The sequence below is a fragment of the Salmo salar genome, chromosome 22 (genome assembly GCF_965601325.2).
Source record: "Salmo salar chromosome 22, fSalSal1, whole genome shotgun sequence".
Taxonomy (NCBI): Eukaryota; Metazoa; Chordata; class Actinopteri; order Salmoniformes; family Salmonidae; genus Salmo; species Salmo salar.
In genome coordinates this window covers 64,349,504-64,366,324 of record NC_138312.1, presented here as the reverse complement: position 1 = coordinate 64,366,324, position 16,821 = coordinate 64,349,504, and the positions used below count along the sequence as shown (strand labels likewise).

The 16,821-nt window shown below is 45.1% G+C and overlaps 1 protein-coding gene across 1 annotated transcript in view; it reads left to right on the top strand.

Annotated features, from left to right (window-relative positions):
- The window catches only part of wnt7aa (wingless-type MMTV integration site family, member 7Aa), a 55,363-nt gene that overhangs the window by 21,845 nt on the left and 16,697 nt on the right, over positions 1 to 16,821 (top strand). Inside the window, exon 3 of the mRNA XM_045705474.2 lies at positions 5,345 to 5,616. Within this exon, the coding sequence (XP_045561430.1) occupies positions 5,345 to 5,616 (272 nt within the window). The remainder of the gene's footprint in view (positions 1 to 5,344; positions 5,617 to 16,821) is intronic.

Here is a 16,821-nt window from a genome sequence, read left to right as displayed (position 1 = left end):
AACACTGCTTATCAATACTGTAATGATGATGATGATGATGATGATGGGACTCTGAAACTGCTGAGGCTACAGCATTCAATCAATCCCCAAAAAATGTAGCCCTTACATCAGCTGATGTCACAAAGTGCTGTACAGAAACCCAGCCTAAAACCCCAAACAGCAAGCAATGCAGGTGTAGAAGCACGGTGGCTAGGAAAAACTCCCTAGAAAGGCCAAAACCCAGGAAGAAACCTAGAGAGGAACCAGGCTTTGAGGGGTGGCCAGTCCGCTTCTGGCTGTGCCGGGTGGAGATTATAACAGAACATGGCCAAGATGAACAAATGTTCATAGATGACCAGCAGGGACAAATAATAATAATCACAGTGGTTGTCGAGGATGAACAGGTCAGCACCTCAGGAGTAAATGTCAGTTGGCTTTTCATAGCCGATCATTCAGAGTATCTCTACCGCTCCTGCTGTCTCTAGAGAGTTGAAAACAGCAGGTCTGGGACAGGTAGCACGTCTGGTGAACAGGTCAGGGTTCCATAGCCGCAGGCAGAACTCCAGAAACTGGAGCAGCAGCACGGCCAGGTGGACTGGGGCCAGCAAGGAGTCATCAGGCCAGGTAGTCCTGAGGCATGGTCCTAGGGCTCAGGTCCTCTGAGAGAGAGAGAAAGAAAGAAATAAAGAGAGAGAAAGAGAGAGAGAGAGAATTAGAGAGAGCATACTGAAATTCACACAGGACACCGGAGAAGACAGGAGAAATACTCCAGATATAACAGACTGACTCTAGCCCCCCAACACATAAACTATTGCAGCATAAATACTGGCTTCAAATCTACTGAGATTTGTCCTGATAGGATGTGATTAGATTACAGTATGGTACTATTACTGACCAGCTCATGGGTGTTTTCATTTCCTGTGTATTTTATTTTCAATAGTATATAGACCTGTAAATTGTTATCTGCATTTTAATTAAGAATGAGGCTAACCTGGTAGTGGTGTATGGGGTGGAACCCTGTGGTATCAGAACCATGTGGTATCAAAACCATGTGGTATCACAACCCTGTGGTATCAAAACCATGTGTTATTAAAACCCTGTCGCATCAGAATCTAGTGGTATCAGATCAGAACCCTGTGGTATCAGAATATAACTCGGTGGTATCAGAATCTAGTGGTATCAGAACAGAACCCTGTGGTATCAGAACAGAACCCTGTGGTATCAGAACCCTGTGGTATCAGAACAGAACCTTGTGGTATCAGAACAGAACCCTGTGATATCAGAACAGAACCCTGTGGTATCTGAACAGAACCCTGTGGTATCAGAACCCTGTAGTATCAGAACAGAACCTTGTGGTATCAGAACAGAACCCTGTGGTATCAGAACAGAACCTTGTGGTATTAGAACCCTGTGGTATCAGAACAGAACCCTGTGGTATCAGAACAGAACCTTGTGGTATTAGAACCTTGTGGTATCAGAACAGAACCCTGTGGTATCAGAACAGAACCTTGTGGTATTAGAACATTGTGGTATCAGAACAGAACCCTGTGGTATCAGAACCCTATGGTATTAGAACAGAACCTTGTGGTATCAGAACAGAACCCTGTGGTATTAGAACCCTATGGTATTAGAACAGAACCCTGTGGTATCAGAACAGAACCCTGTGGTATTAGAACCCTATGGTATTAGAACAGAACCCTGTGGTATCAGAACAGAACCCTGTGGTATTAGAACCCTATGGTATTAGAACAGAACCCTGTGGTATTAGAACAGAACCCTGTGCTATCAGAACAGAACCCTGTGGTATTTTTTATTTATTTTATTTTATTTACCTTTATTTAACCAGGTAGGCTAGTTGAGAACAAGTTCTCATTTACAACTGCGACCTGACCAAGGTAAAGCAAAGCAATTTGACACATACAACAACACAGAGTTACACATGGAATAAACAAACATACAGTCAATAATACAGTAGAAAAAAGAAAACAAAAAGTCTATATGCAGTAACTGCAAATGAGGTAAGTTAAGGCAATAAATAGGCCATGGTGGCGAAGTAATTACGATATAGCAATTAAACACTGGAATGGTAGATGTGCAGAAGATGAATGTGCAAGTAGAGATACTGGGGTGCAAAGGAGCAAGATAAATAAATAAATACAGTATTGGGATGAGGTAGATAGATGGGCTGTTTACAGATGGGCTATGTACAGGTGCAGTGATCTGTGAGCTGCTCTGACAGCTGGTGCTTAAAGCTAGTGAGGGAGATATGAGTCTCCAGCTTCAGAGATTTTTGTAGTTCGTTCCAGTCATTGGCAGCAGACAACTGGAAGGAAAGATGACCAAAGGAGGAATTGGCTTTGGGGGTGACCAGAGAGATATACCTGCTGGAGAGCATGCTACGAGTGGGTGCTGCTATGGTGACCAGTGAGCTGAGATAAGGCGTGGCTTTACCTAGCAGAGACTTGTAGATAACCTGTAGCCAGTGGGTTTGGCGACGAGTATGAAGCGAGGGCCAACCAACAAGAGCATACAGGTCGCAATAGTGGGTAGTGTATGGGGCTTTGGTGACAAAACGGATGGCACTGTGATAGACTGCATCCTGTTTGCTGAGTAGGGTGTTGGAGGCTATTTTATAGATGACATCACCGAAGTCGAGGATCGGTAGGATGGTCAGTTTTACGAGGGTATGTTTAACAGCATGAGTGAAGGATGCTTTATAGCGAAATAGGAAGCCGATTCTAGATTTAATTTTGGATTGGAGATGCTTAATGTGAGTCTGGAAGGAGAGTTTACAGTCTAACCAGACACCCAGGTATTTGTAGTTGTCCACGCATTCTAAGTCAGAACCATCCAGAGTAGTGATGCTGGACGGGCGGGCAGGTGCAGGCAGCGATCGGTTGAAGAGCATGCATTTAGTTTTACTAGCATTTAAGAGCAGTTGGAGGCCACGGAAGGAGAGTTGTATGGCATTGAAGCTCGTCTGGAGGTTAGTTAACACAGTATCAGAACAGAACCCTGTGGTATTTTATCAGAACCCTGTGGTATTTCATCAGAACCCTGTGGTATTTCATCAGAACCCTGTGGTATTTTATCAGAACCCTGTGGTATTTTATCAGAACCCTGTGGTATTTCATCAGAACCCTGTGGTATTTCATCAGAACCCCTGTGGTATTTTATCAGAACCCTGTGGTATTTCATCAGAACCCTGTGGTATTTTATCAGAACCCTGTGGTGTTAGAAAAGATGGCTGCAGAGACAGAATGTTGCTCTTTTAAAGTTTGTTTCATGCAATTCTACACATTTTGTCATGGGGCGGAATTTTTGTTGTTGTTGAGTTTAAAGCTAATTTCCTAGAATTATACACATTTTGCCGTGGCTTATCCTGTGTTGTGGTATCAGAACCCTGTGGTGTCAGAACAGAACCCTGTGGTGTCAGAACAGAACCCTGTGGTGTCAGAACAGAACTCTGTGGTATCAGAACAGAACTCTGTGATATCAGAACAGAACTCTGTGATATCAAAACAGAACCCTGTGGTGTCAGAACAGAACTCTGTGGTATCAGAACAGAACTCTGTGGTATCTGAACAGAACTCTGTGATATCAGAACAGAACCCTGTGGTGTCAGAACAGAACTCTGTGGTATCAGAACAGAACACTGTGGTATCAGAACAGAACTCTGTGGTGTCAGAACAGAACACTGTGGTATCAGAACAGAACTCTGTGATATCAGAACAGAACTCTGTGGTGTCAGAACAGAACACTGTGGTATCAGAACTCTGTTGTGTCAGAACCCTGTGGTATCAGAACAGAACCCTGTGGTGTCAGAACAGAACTCTGTGGTATCAGAACAGAACTCTGTGGTATCTGAACAGAACTCTGTGATATCAGAACAGAACCCTGTGGTGTCAGAACAGAACTCTGTGGTATCAGAACAGAACTCTGTGGTATCAGAACAGAACCCTGTGGTGTCAGAACAGAACTCTGTGGTATCAGAACAGAACACTGTGGTATCAGAACAGAACTCTGTGGTGTCAGAACAGAACACTGTGGTATCAGAACAGAACTCTGTGGTATCAGAACTCTGTGGTATCAGAACAGAACTCTGTGGTATCAGAAATCTGTGATATCAGAACAGAACCATGTGGTATCAGAACTCTGTGGTATCAGAACTCTGTGGTATCAGAACAGAACCCTGTGGTATCAGAACTCTGTGGTATCAGAACTCTGTGGTATCAGAACAGAACTCTGTGGCATCAGAACTCTGTGGTATCAGAACTCTGTGGTATCAGAACAAAACCCCGGTCTGATCAGAACCTTGTGGTACCGTATTAGTGTGGGGTGTAATGGTGTGGTATCAGGCGGTCCATCTAGGGAGGGTCTGCATGCCTCTCAGCCCTCAGGCTCACCTCAAGGAGCTGCCAGCTGTGCGACAGGAGCTGGGCTGCAGGCCAGATTCTAAACATCACAACATTATCTCTCCCTCTGGGTGCACTGTTAAATACAGCTCTGACCATTGTATTGTTGCAATACATGGACTTTCCCTTCCTGGATTGACCTGGTTGACCAGTGTTGACCTGGAGGTTGACCTGCTGAGAGACCGTGTTGACCTGCTGAGAGACAGTGTTGACCTGGTACTCTGTCTGTCTGTCTGTCTGTCTGTCTGTCTGTCTGTCTGTCTGTCTGTCTGTCTGTCTGTCTGTCTGTCTGTCTGTCTGTCTGTCTGTCTGTCTGTCTGTCCAGAGACTGGTGGTTGCTGCCTGTCTTGACTAATGATTCCTCTGTCTGACAGCAGAATAAAGGACAGTGTTTGCTGTATATCTAGTATGCCCTCTGAGATTGATACTTTCTCTTCTGCATAGTAAACTAAGTTTGGATTCTATCTCCTACAGATATCTGTGAGCTCACAATACTCAGAGCCCTTCAGGTGCATTAGTCTCCCCCCTTTCCCTCCTCTCCTCCTTTCACCGTGCCCTCCTCCTCCTCTTCTCCTCTCCCCCTTTCTCTGCTCTCCTCCCCCCCTTTCCCTGCCCTCCTCTCCTCCTCTCCTCCTCTCCTTCCTCCTTCCCCCTGCTGCCCTCCCCCTGCCCCTCACCCCCCTACCGTCATTAATCTGTTTAAAGCAGCCGTGATAAATGAACTAAACTTGGCTTACCTCGCACATTTTATGATTTGGTTTGAACAAGCTATGTCAGGTATGTGAGGAGGCTTGATACCGCCCTGACAGAGGGTCATGTTGTCAGCGATTAATGATTCAAAATGTTCTTTCTTTATATATTTCATTTCTGTGCAAAACAAATTCCCATCAGGGAAATGGTTTCAATCAATCAACCTGTCAACCAATCAAATCCTCTCTCCTCTCTCCCAGGTAGTAAAGAGGCAGCGTTTACCTATGCCATCATCGCCGCAGGTGTGGCCCATGCCATCACAGCAGCGTGTACCCAGGGGAAGCTGTCCGACTGCGGCTGTGATAAGGACAAGCAGGGGACCTACAGCCAGGACGAGGGCTGGAAGTGGGGAGGTTGCTCGGCTGACGTGAGCTATGGCCTGGGGTTCTCTAAGGTCTTCGTAGACGCGCGAGAGATCAAACAGAACGCCAGAACTTTAATGAACCTCCACAACAACGAGGTGGGACGCAAGGTATGTAGATACGAAAGTGGACATTCCACTTCCTGTAGGAAGTCATGTCAATGTTTCCCCTCACTAAACAATGTCTAACAGGAAGATCATTTTATTATATTGAGACGTGGTATAAAACACCTTTATTGTAGTCTGATAGACCACCATAGCATGAGGTAGAGCAACAAACAGACCCTCCTCTCATGTAATCATTATAACCTGGAAGACTCCGGTCGCAAGAAGAGCTGGAAGCAGCGGACGGTGCTGTAACCTTGTCTGTATGCTCTGGAGAATACACCACAGGAAGTAGTCAGACGCATCAGAGAGGAAGTAACCTGTAATGGAACCATGGCAGGCGTTACAGAGGAGGGAAAACACAGGAAGTAGTCAGACGCATCAGAGAGGAAGTAACCTGTAACGGAACCATGGCAGGCGTTACAGAGGAAGGAAAACACAGGAAGTAGTCAGATGCATCAGAGAGGAAGTAACCTGTAATGGAACCATGGCAGGCGTTACAGAGGAGGGAAAACACAGGAAGTAGTCAGACGCATCAGAGAGGAAGTAGCCTGTAATGGAACCATGGCAGGCGTTACAGAGGAGGGAAAACACAGGAAGTAGTCAGACGCATCAGAGAGGAAGTAACTTGTAATGGAACCATGGCAGGCGTTACAGAGGAGGGAAAACACAGGAAGTAGTCAGACGCATCAGAGAGGAAGTAACCTGTAATGGAACAATGGCAGGCGTTACAGAGGAGGAAAAACACAGGAAGTAGTCAGACGCATCAGAGAGGAAGTAACCTGTAATGGAACCATGGCAGGCGTTAAAGAGGAGGGAAAATACAGGAAGGTGTGATCACATCTTAAATCTGGACCTGGTGTGGACCTGGAAACTGTTCTCTCTCTGTTCTCGGACTCTTCCATCAAAAGAAAGTACATGGTGAGCTATATTAAGTACTTCCTCTATGAACAGTCTGAATTTAGATGTAGTAACTGTTTTGATGACATGATGAGATCAATTAAGAAAACAAGCTCGACATGTTGTGATGATGTTTCCACTTCACAGAGCCCTCTCTCTCTCTCTCTCTCTGTGTCTGGAGATGCACCACTGGCTGATAGGACCTTTACATTTATTAAGGTTCAAAATTTTCTTGGTTTTATGACATGTCTTTCTTGCTCCATGTTGATATATTGCCCTCACTCTGCAGAGATGAGGAAAGTGTTTCAGCACTCTGGACAGAGCTGGTTGGGGATATGACCTGACCCTACAGGGCTGAATGGGGATATGATATGATATGATATGACCCTACAGGGCTGGTTGGGGATGATGATATGATATGAGGCCCTACAGGGCTGATTGGGGATATGATATGATATGATATGACCCTACAGGGCTGGTTGGGGATATGATATGATATGACCCTATAGAGCTGGTTGGGGATATGATATGATATGACTCTACAGGGCTGGTTGGGGATATGATATGATATGACCCTATAGAGCTGGTTGGGGATATGATATGATATGACCCTATAGAGCTGGTTGGGGATATGATATGATATGACCCTACAGGGCTGATTGGGATATGATATGATATGATATGACCCTACAGGGCTGGTTGGGGATATGATATGATATGACCCTACAGGGCTGGTTGGGGATATGACATGACATGATATGACCCTACAGGGCTGGTTGGGGATATGATATGATATGACCCTACAGGGCTGGTTGGGGATATGATATGATATGAGCCCTACAGGGCTGGTTGGGGATATGATATGACCCTACAGGGCTGGTTGGGGATATGATATGACTCTACAGGGCTGGTTGGGGATATGATATGATATGACCCTACAGGGCTGGCTGGGGATATGATATGATATGACCCTACAGGGCTGGTTGGGGATATGAGATGATATGACCTTACAGGGCTGGTTGGGGATATGATATGATATGACTCTACAGGGCTGGTTGGGGGATATGATATGATATGACCCTACAGGGCTGGTTGGGGATATGTGATATGATATGATATAATATGACCCTACAGGGCTGGTTGGGGATATGATATGATATGATATGACCCTACAGGGCTGGTTGGGGATATGAAATGACCCTACAGGGCTGGTTGGGGATATGACATGACCCTACAGGGCTGGTTGGGGATATGATATGATATGATATAATATGACCCTACAGGGCTGGTTGGGGATATGATATGATATGATATGACCCTACAGGGCTGGTTGGGGATATGATATGATATGACCCTACAGGGCTGGTTGGGGATATGATATGATATGATATGACCCTACAGGGCTGGTTGGGGATATGATATGACCCTACAGGGCTGGTTGGGGATATGATATGATATGACCCTACAGGGCTGACTGGGGATATGATATGATATGATATGACCTGACCCTACAGGGCTGGTTGGGGATATGATATGATATGATATGACCCTACAGGGCTGGTTGGGGATATGACATGATATGATATGACCCTACAGGGCTGGTTGGGGATATGACATGATATGATATGACCCTACAGGGCTGACTGGGGATATGATATGATATGATATGATATGGCCCTACAGGGCTGATTGGGGATATGATATGATATGACCCTACATGGCTGGTTGGGGATATGACATGATATGATATGACCCTACAGGGCTGGTTGGGGATAAGATATGATATGACCCTACAGGGCTGGTTGGGGATATGATCAGATATGACCCTACAGAGCTGGTTGGGGGATATGATATGATATGATATGACCCTACATGGCTGACTGGGGATATGATATGATATGACCCTACAGGGCTGGTTGGGGATATGATATGATATGACCCTACAGGGCTGATTGGGGATATGATATGATATGACATGATATGATATGACCCTACAGGGCTGGTTGGGGATATGATATGACATGACCCTACAGGGCTGGTTGGGGATATTATATGATATAACCCTACAGAGCTGGTTGGGGATATGATATGATATGATATGACCCTACAGGGCTGGTTGGGGATATGATATGATATGACCCTACAGGGCTGGTTGGGGATATGACATGACATGATATGACCCTACAGGGCTGGTTGGGGATATGATATGATATGACCCTACAGGGCTGGTTGGGGATATGATATGATATGACCCTACAGGGCTGGTTGGGGATATGATATGATATGATATGACCCTACAGGGCTGGCTGGGGATATGATATGATATGACCCTACAGGGCTGGTTGGGGATATGAGATGATATGACCCTACAGGGCTGGTTGGGGATATGATATGATATGACTCTACAGGGCTGGTTGGGGATATGATATGATATGATATGACCCTACAGGGCTGGTTGGGGATATGATATGATATTATATAATATGACCCTACAGGGCTGGTTGGGGATATGATATGATATGATATGACCCTACAGGGCTGGTTGGGGATATGAAATGACCCTACAGGGCTGGTTGGGGATATGATATGACCCTACAGGGCTGGTTGGGGATATGATATGATATGATATAATATGACCCTACAGGGCTGGTTGGGGATATGATATGATATGATATTACCCTACAGGGCTGGTTGGGGATATGATATGATATGACCCTACAGGGCTGGTTGGGGATATGATATGATATGATATGACCCTACAGGGCTGGTTGGGGATATGAGATGATATGACCCTACAGGGCTGGTTGGGGATATGATATGATATGACTCTACAGGGCTGGTTGGGGATATGATATGATATGACCCTACAGGGCTGGTTGGGGATATGATATGATATAATATGACCCTACAGGGCTGGTTGGGGATATGATATGATATGATATGACCCTACAGGGCTGGTTGGGGATATGAAATGACCCTACAGGGCTGGTTGGGGATATGATATGACCCTACAGGGCTGGTTGGGGATATGATATGATATGACCCTACAGGGCTGACTGGGCATATGATATGATATGATATGACCTGACCCTACAGGGCTGGTTGGGGATATGATATGATATGATATGACCCTACAGGGCTGGTTGGGGATATGACATGATATGATATGACCCTACAGGGCTGGTTGGGGATAAGATATGATATGACCCTACAGGGCTGGTTGGGGATATGATCAGATATGACCCTACAGGGCTGATTGGGGATATGATATGATATGACATGATATGATATGACCCTACAGGGCTGGTTGGGGATATGATATGATATGACCCTACAGGGCTGGTTGGGGATATGACATGATATGATATGACCCTACAGGGCTGGTTGGGGATATGATATGATATGATATGACCCTACAGGGCTGGTTGGGGATATGATATGATATGACCCTACAGGGCTGGTTGGGGATATTATATGATATGACCCTACAGGGCTGGTTGGGGATATGATATGATATGACCCTACAGGGCTGGTTGGGGATATGATATGATATGACCCTACAGGGCTGGTTGGGGATATTATATGATATGACCCTACAGGGCTGGTTGGGGATATGATATGACTCTACAGGGCTGGTTGGGGATATGATATGATATGATATGACCCTACAGGGCTGGCTGGGGATATGATATGATATGACCCTACAGGGCTGGTTGGGGATATGAGATGATATGACCCTACAGGGCTGGTTGGGGATATGATATGATATGACTCCTACAGGGCTGGTTGGGGATATGATATGATATGACCCTACAGGGCTGGTTGGGGATATGATATGATATAATATGACCCTACAGGGCTGGTTGGGGATATGATATGATATGATATGACCCTACAGGGCTGGTTGGGGATATGAAATGACCCTACAGGGCTGGTTGGGGATATGATCATGACCCTACAGGGCTGGTTGGGGATATGATATGATATCATATAATATGACCCTACAGGGCTGGTTAGGGATATGATATGATATGATATGACCCTACAGGGCTGGTTGGGGATATGATATGATATGACCCTACAGGGCTGGTTGGGGATATGATATGATATGACCCTACAGGGCTGGTTGGGGATATGAGATGATATGACCCTACAGGGCTGGTTGGGGATATGATATGATATGACCCTACAGGGCTGGTTGGGGATATGATATGATATGACCCTACAGGGCTGGTTGGGGATATGATATGATATGATATGACCCTACAGGGCTGGTTGGGGATATGATATGATATGACCCTACAGGGCTGGTTGGGGATATGAAATGACCCTACAGGGCTGGTTGGGGATATGATATGACCCTACAGGGCTGGTTGGGGATATGATATGATATGATATAATATGACCCTACAGGGCTGGTTGGGGATATGATATGATATGATGTGACCCTACAGGGCTGGTTGGGGATATGATATGATATGATATGACCCTACAGGGCTGGTTGGGGATATGATATGATATGACCCTACAGGGCTGACTGGGGATATGATATGATATGAGCCTGACCCTACAGGGCTGGTTGGGGATATGATATGATATGATATGATACGGGCTGATATGACCCTACAGGGCTGGTTGGGGATATGACATGATATGATATGACCCTACAGGGCTGGTTGGGGATATGATATGATATGACCCTACAGGGCTGGTTGGGGATATGATATGATATGATATGACCCTACAGGGCTGGTTGGGGATATGATATGACCCTACAGGGCTGGTTGGGGATATGATATGATATGACCCTACAGGGCTGACTGGGGATATGATATGATATGATATGACCTGACCCTACAGGGCTGGTTGGGGATATGATATGATATGATATGATATGACCCTACAGGGCTGGTTGGGGATATGACATGATATGATATGACCCTACAGGGCTGGTTGGGGATATGACATGATATGATATGACCCTACAGGGCTGACTGGGGATATGATCATGATATGATATGGCCCTACAGGGCTGATTGGGGATATGATATGATATGATATGACCCTACAGGGCTGGTTGGGGATATGACATGATATGACCCTACAGGGCTGGTTGGGGATAAGATATGATATGACCCTACAGGGCTGGTTGGGGATATGATCAGATATGACCCTACAGAGCTGGTTGGGGATATGACATGATATGATATGACCCTACAGGGCTGACTGGGGATATGATATGATATGACCCTACAGGGCTGGTTGGGGATATGACATGATATGATATGACCCTACAGGGCTGGTTGGGGATATGATATGATATGACCCTACAGGGCTGGTTGGGGATATGATATGATATGATATGACCCTACAGGGCTGGTTGGGGATATGATATGACCCTACAGGGCTGGTTGGGGATATGATATGATATGACCCTACAGGGCTGACTGGGGATATGATATGATATGATATGACCTGACCCTACAGGGCTGGTTGGGGATATGATATGATATGATATGATATGACCCTACAGGGCTGGTTGGGGATATGACATGATATGATATGACCCTACAGGGCTGGTTGGGGATATGATATGATATGATATGACCCTACAGGGCTGGTTGGGGATATGATATGATATGATATGGCCCTACAGGGCTGGTTGGGGATATGATATGATATGATATGACCCTACAGGGCTGGTTGGGGATATGATATGATATGACCCTACAGGGCTGGTTGGGGATATGATATGATATGACCCTACAGGGCTGGTTGGGGATATGATCATGATATGACCCTACAGGGCTGGTTGGGGATATGATATGATATGACCCTACAGGGCTGGTTGGGGATATGATATGATATGACCCTACAGGGCTGGTTGGGGATATGATATGATATGACCCTACAGGGCTGGTTGGGGATATGATATGATATGACTGATGAGCCCTACAGGGCTGGTTGGGGATATGATATGATATGACCCTACAGGGCTGGTTGGGGATATGATATGATATGACCCTACAGGGCTGGTTGGGGATATGATATGATATGATATGACCCTACAGGGCTGGTTGGGGATATGATATGATATGATATGACCCTACAGGGCTGGTTGGGGATATGATATGATATGACCCTACAGGGCTGGTTGGGGATATGATATGATATGACCCTACAGGGCTGGTTGGGGATATGATATGATATGACCCTACAGGGCTGGTTGGGATATGATATGATATGATATGATATGACCCTACAGGGCTGGTTGGGGATATGATATGATATGATATGAGCCCGCCCTACAGGGCTGGTTGGGGATATGATATGATATGATATGATATGATATGATATGACCCGACCCTACAGGGCTGGTTGGGGATATGATATGATATGACCCTACAGGGCTGGTTGGGGATATGATATGATATGACCCTACAGGGCTGACTGGGGATATGATATGATATGATATGACCTGACCCTACAGGGCTGGTTGGGGATATGATATGATATGATATGACCCTACAGGGCTGGTTGGGGATATGACATGATATGATATGACCCTACAGGGCTGGTTGGGGATATGATATGATATGACCCTACAGGGCTGGTTGGGGATATGATATGATATGATATGACCCTACAGGGCTGGTTGGGGATATGATATGACCCTACAGGGCTGGTTGGGGATATGATATGATATGACCCTACAGGGCTGACTGGGGATATGATATGATATGATATGACCTGACCCTACAGGGCTGGTTGGGGATATGATATGATATGATATGACCCTACAGGGCTGGTTGGGGATATGACATGATATGATATGACCCTACAGGGCTGGTTGGGGATATGAATGATATGATATGACCCTACAGGGCTGGTTGGGGATATGACATGATATGACCCTACAGGGCTGGTTGGGGATATGATATGATATGACCCTACAGGGCTGGTTGGGGATATGATCAGATATGACCCTACAGGGCTGGTTGGGGATATGATATGATATGACCCTACAGGGCTGACTGGGGATATGATATGATATGACCTGACCCTACAGGGCTGGTTGGGGATATGATATGATATGATATGATATGACCCTACAGGGCTGGTTGGGGATATGATATGATATGATATGGGCCCTACAGGGCTGGTTGGGGATATGATATGATATGATATGACCCTACAGGGCTGGTTGGGGATATGACATGATATGATATGACCCTACAGGGCTGGTTGGGGATATGATATGATATGACCCTACAGGGCTGGTTGGGGATATTATATGATATAACCCTACAGAGCTGGTTGGGGATATGATATGATATGACCCTACAGGGCTGGTTGGGGATATGATATGATATGATATGATATGATATGACCCTACAGGGCTGGTTGGGGATATGATATGATATGACCCTACAGGGCTGGTTGGGGATATGATATGATATGATATGATATGACCCTACAGGGCTGGTTGGGGATATGATATGATATGACCCTACAGGGCTGGTTGGGGATATGATATGATATGATATGACCCTACAGGGCTGGTTGGGGATATGATATGATATGATATGACCCTACAGGGCTGGTTGGGGATATGATATGACCCTACAGGGCTGGTTGGGGATATGATATGACCCTACAGGGCTGGTTGGGGATATGATATGACCCTACAGGGCTGGTTGGGGATATGATATGATAATCCCTGAAGGGTTCTACTTCCTCCTCTCTGCAACAACAAATGAATTCACTGGACTCATTACGGACAAAAATGCCATCATTGATGCATTTAATCACTATTTTTTTCAGTATTTTATTTGTCTTTGAATGAGCTAATTCTATTTACAGTGATATTGAGCTGGTTGCTGACAGGGGAACCTTGCTGAATGATGAAAGTATTGCTATTTACAGAGAAAGAGGTCCTGGATGGTTTGCTAGGAATAGACAACAAGAAATCCACAGGGATTGGCCAATTGGATCCTGGTCTGCTTACGTGTACAGTGTTGGCTCGATAACCCACAATCTTTTATTTAACATTATAAACTGGGTGGTTCGAGCCCTGAATGCTGATTGGCCGAAATCTGTGGTATATCAAACCGTATACCATGGGTATGACAAAACATTTTTTTTTTACTGCCCTAATTACATTAGTAACCAGTTTATAATAGCAATAATACACCTCGGGGGTTTGTGGTATATCAACAATATACCACGGCTAAGGGCTGTTCTTAGACACGCAACAACTAGGTCTATTTCCCATACACATTATACACATTAAAATACAAAAACACAGCCATGGGAAGCACAAATAAAACACCACAAATCACCCAGAAAAACAGTTACATTTCTCCACAAATAAATCCCCAATCAATACTTTAAATTGCCCCAACGGAACATCCAGATGAAATAGTTTAGAATTTGATTCCAGCAGTACGGCGCATTAAAACTAAAAGCAGATTTCCGTAGCTCGGTGGAGACCATAGGATTCTCAAGAGTTAACAAATCCTGTGAAAGGGTTAGGCAACTTCGGTGCCTTCGGAAAGTATTCAGACCCCTTGAATTTTTCTACATTTTGTTACGTTACAGTCTTATTCTACAATTGATTCAATTCTTCCCCCCCCCCCCTCATCAATCTACACACAATACCCCATAATGACAACGCAAAAACAGGTTTTTAGAAATGTTTGCTAATTTATTAAAAATAAAAAACAGATATCACATTTACATAAGTATTCAGACCCTTTACTCAGTACTTTGTTGAAGCACCTTTGGCAGCGATTACAGCCTTGAGTCTTCTTGGGTATGACGCTACAAGCTTTGCACACCTGTATTTGGGGAGTTTCTCCCATTCTTCTCTGCAGATCCTCTCAAGCTCTGTCAGGTTGGATGGGGAGCGTTGCTACAAAGCTATTTTGAAGTCTCTCCAAGTCCGGGCTCTGGCTGGCCCACTAAATGACATTCAGAGACTTGTCCCGAAGCCACTCCTGCATTGTCTTGACTGTGTGTTTAGGGTCGTTGTCCTGTTGGAAGTTGAACCTTCACCCCAGTCTGAGGTCCTGGGCACTCTGGAGCAGGTTTTCATCAAGGATCTCTCTATACTTTGCTCCATTCATCTTTCCCTCGATCCAGACTAGTCTCCCAGTCCCTGCCGCTGAAAAACATCCCCACAGCATGATGCTGCCACCACCATGCTTCACCGTTTGGAGATTCCCAGGTTTCCTCCAGACGTGACGCTTGGCATTCAGGCCAAAGAGTTGAATCTTGGTATCATCAGACCAGAGAATCTTGTTCCTCATGGTCTGAGAGTCCTTTAGGTGCCATTTGGCAAACTCCAAGGGGGCTGTCATGTGCCTTTTACTGAGGAATGGCTTCTTTCTGGCCACTCTACCATAAAGGCCTGATTGGTGGAGTGCTGCAGAGATGGTTGTACTTCTGGAAGGTTCTCCCATCTCCACAGAGGAACTCTGGAGCTCTGTCAGAGTGACCATCGGGTTCTTGGTCACCTCCCTGACCAAGGCCCTTCTCCCCTGATTGCTCAGTTTGGCCGGGCGGCCAGCTCTAGGAAGAGTCTTGGTGGTCCCAAACTTCTTCCATTTAAGAATGATGGAGGCCACTGTGTTCTTGTGGACCTTCAATGCTGCAGACATTTTTTGGTGTCCTTCCCCAGATCTGTGCCTCGACACAATCCTGTCTCGGAGCTCTACGGACATTTCCTTCGACCTCATGGCTTGGTTTTTGCTTTGACATGCACTGTCAACTGTGGGACCTTATATAGACAGATGTGTACCTTTCCAAATCATGTGCAATCAATGGAATTTACCACAAGTGGACTCCAATCAAGTTGTAGAAACATCTCAAGGATCTTCAATGGAAACAGGATGCACCTGAGCTCAATATCAAGGCTGAATTTCGAGTCTCATAGCAAGTGGTCTGAATACTTATGTAAATAAGGTATTTCTGTTTTAATTTTTTCAGCAAAAAAAATCTACAAACCTGTATTCGAATTGCCATTATGGGGCTATTGCTGAGGATTTTTTTTATTCAATTCATTTTAGAATAAGATTATTAAGTAACAAAGTTGAAAAAGTCAAGGGGTCTGAATACTTTCTGAAGGCACTGTACTTCAACATCAAAGTTAGATAAGATGGACGTTTATGAATGTAGACATCTATGGGTCTTTAGTGAAGTCCAGCCAACCTTTAGATACAGGATGCAGTGATGAGTATCAAACCTTTCACCTGTAACAAAACAAAGGGCATTATGGGAGATGGCATCCAAAGGTTTAACAGTAGTACA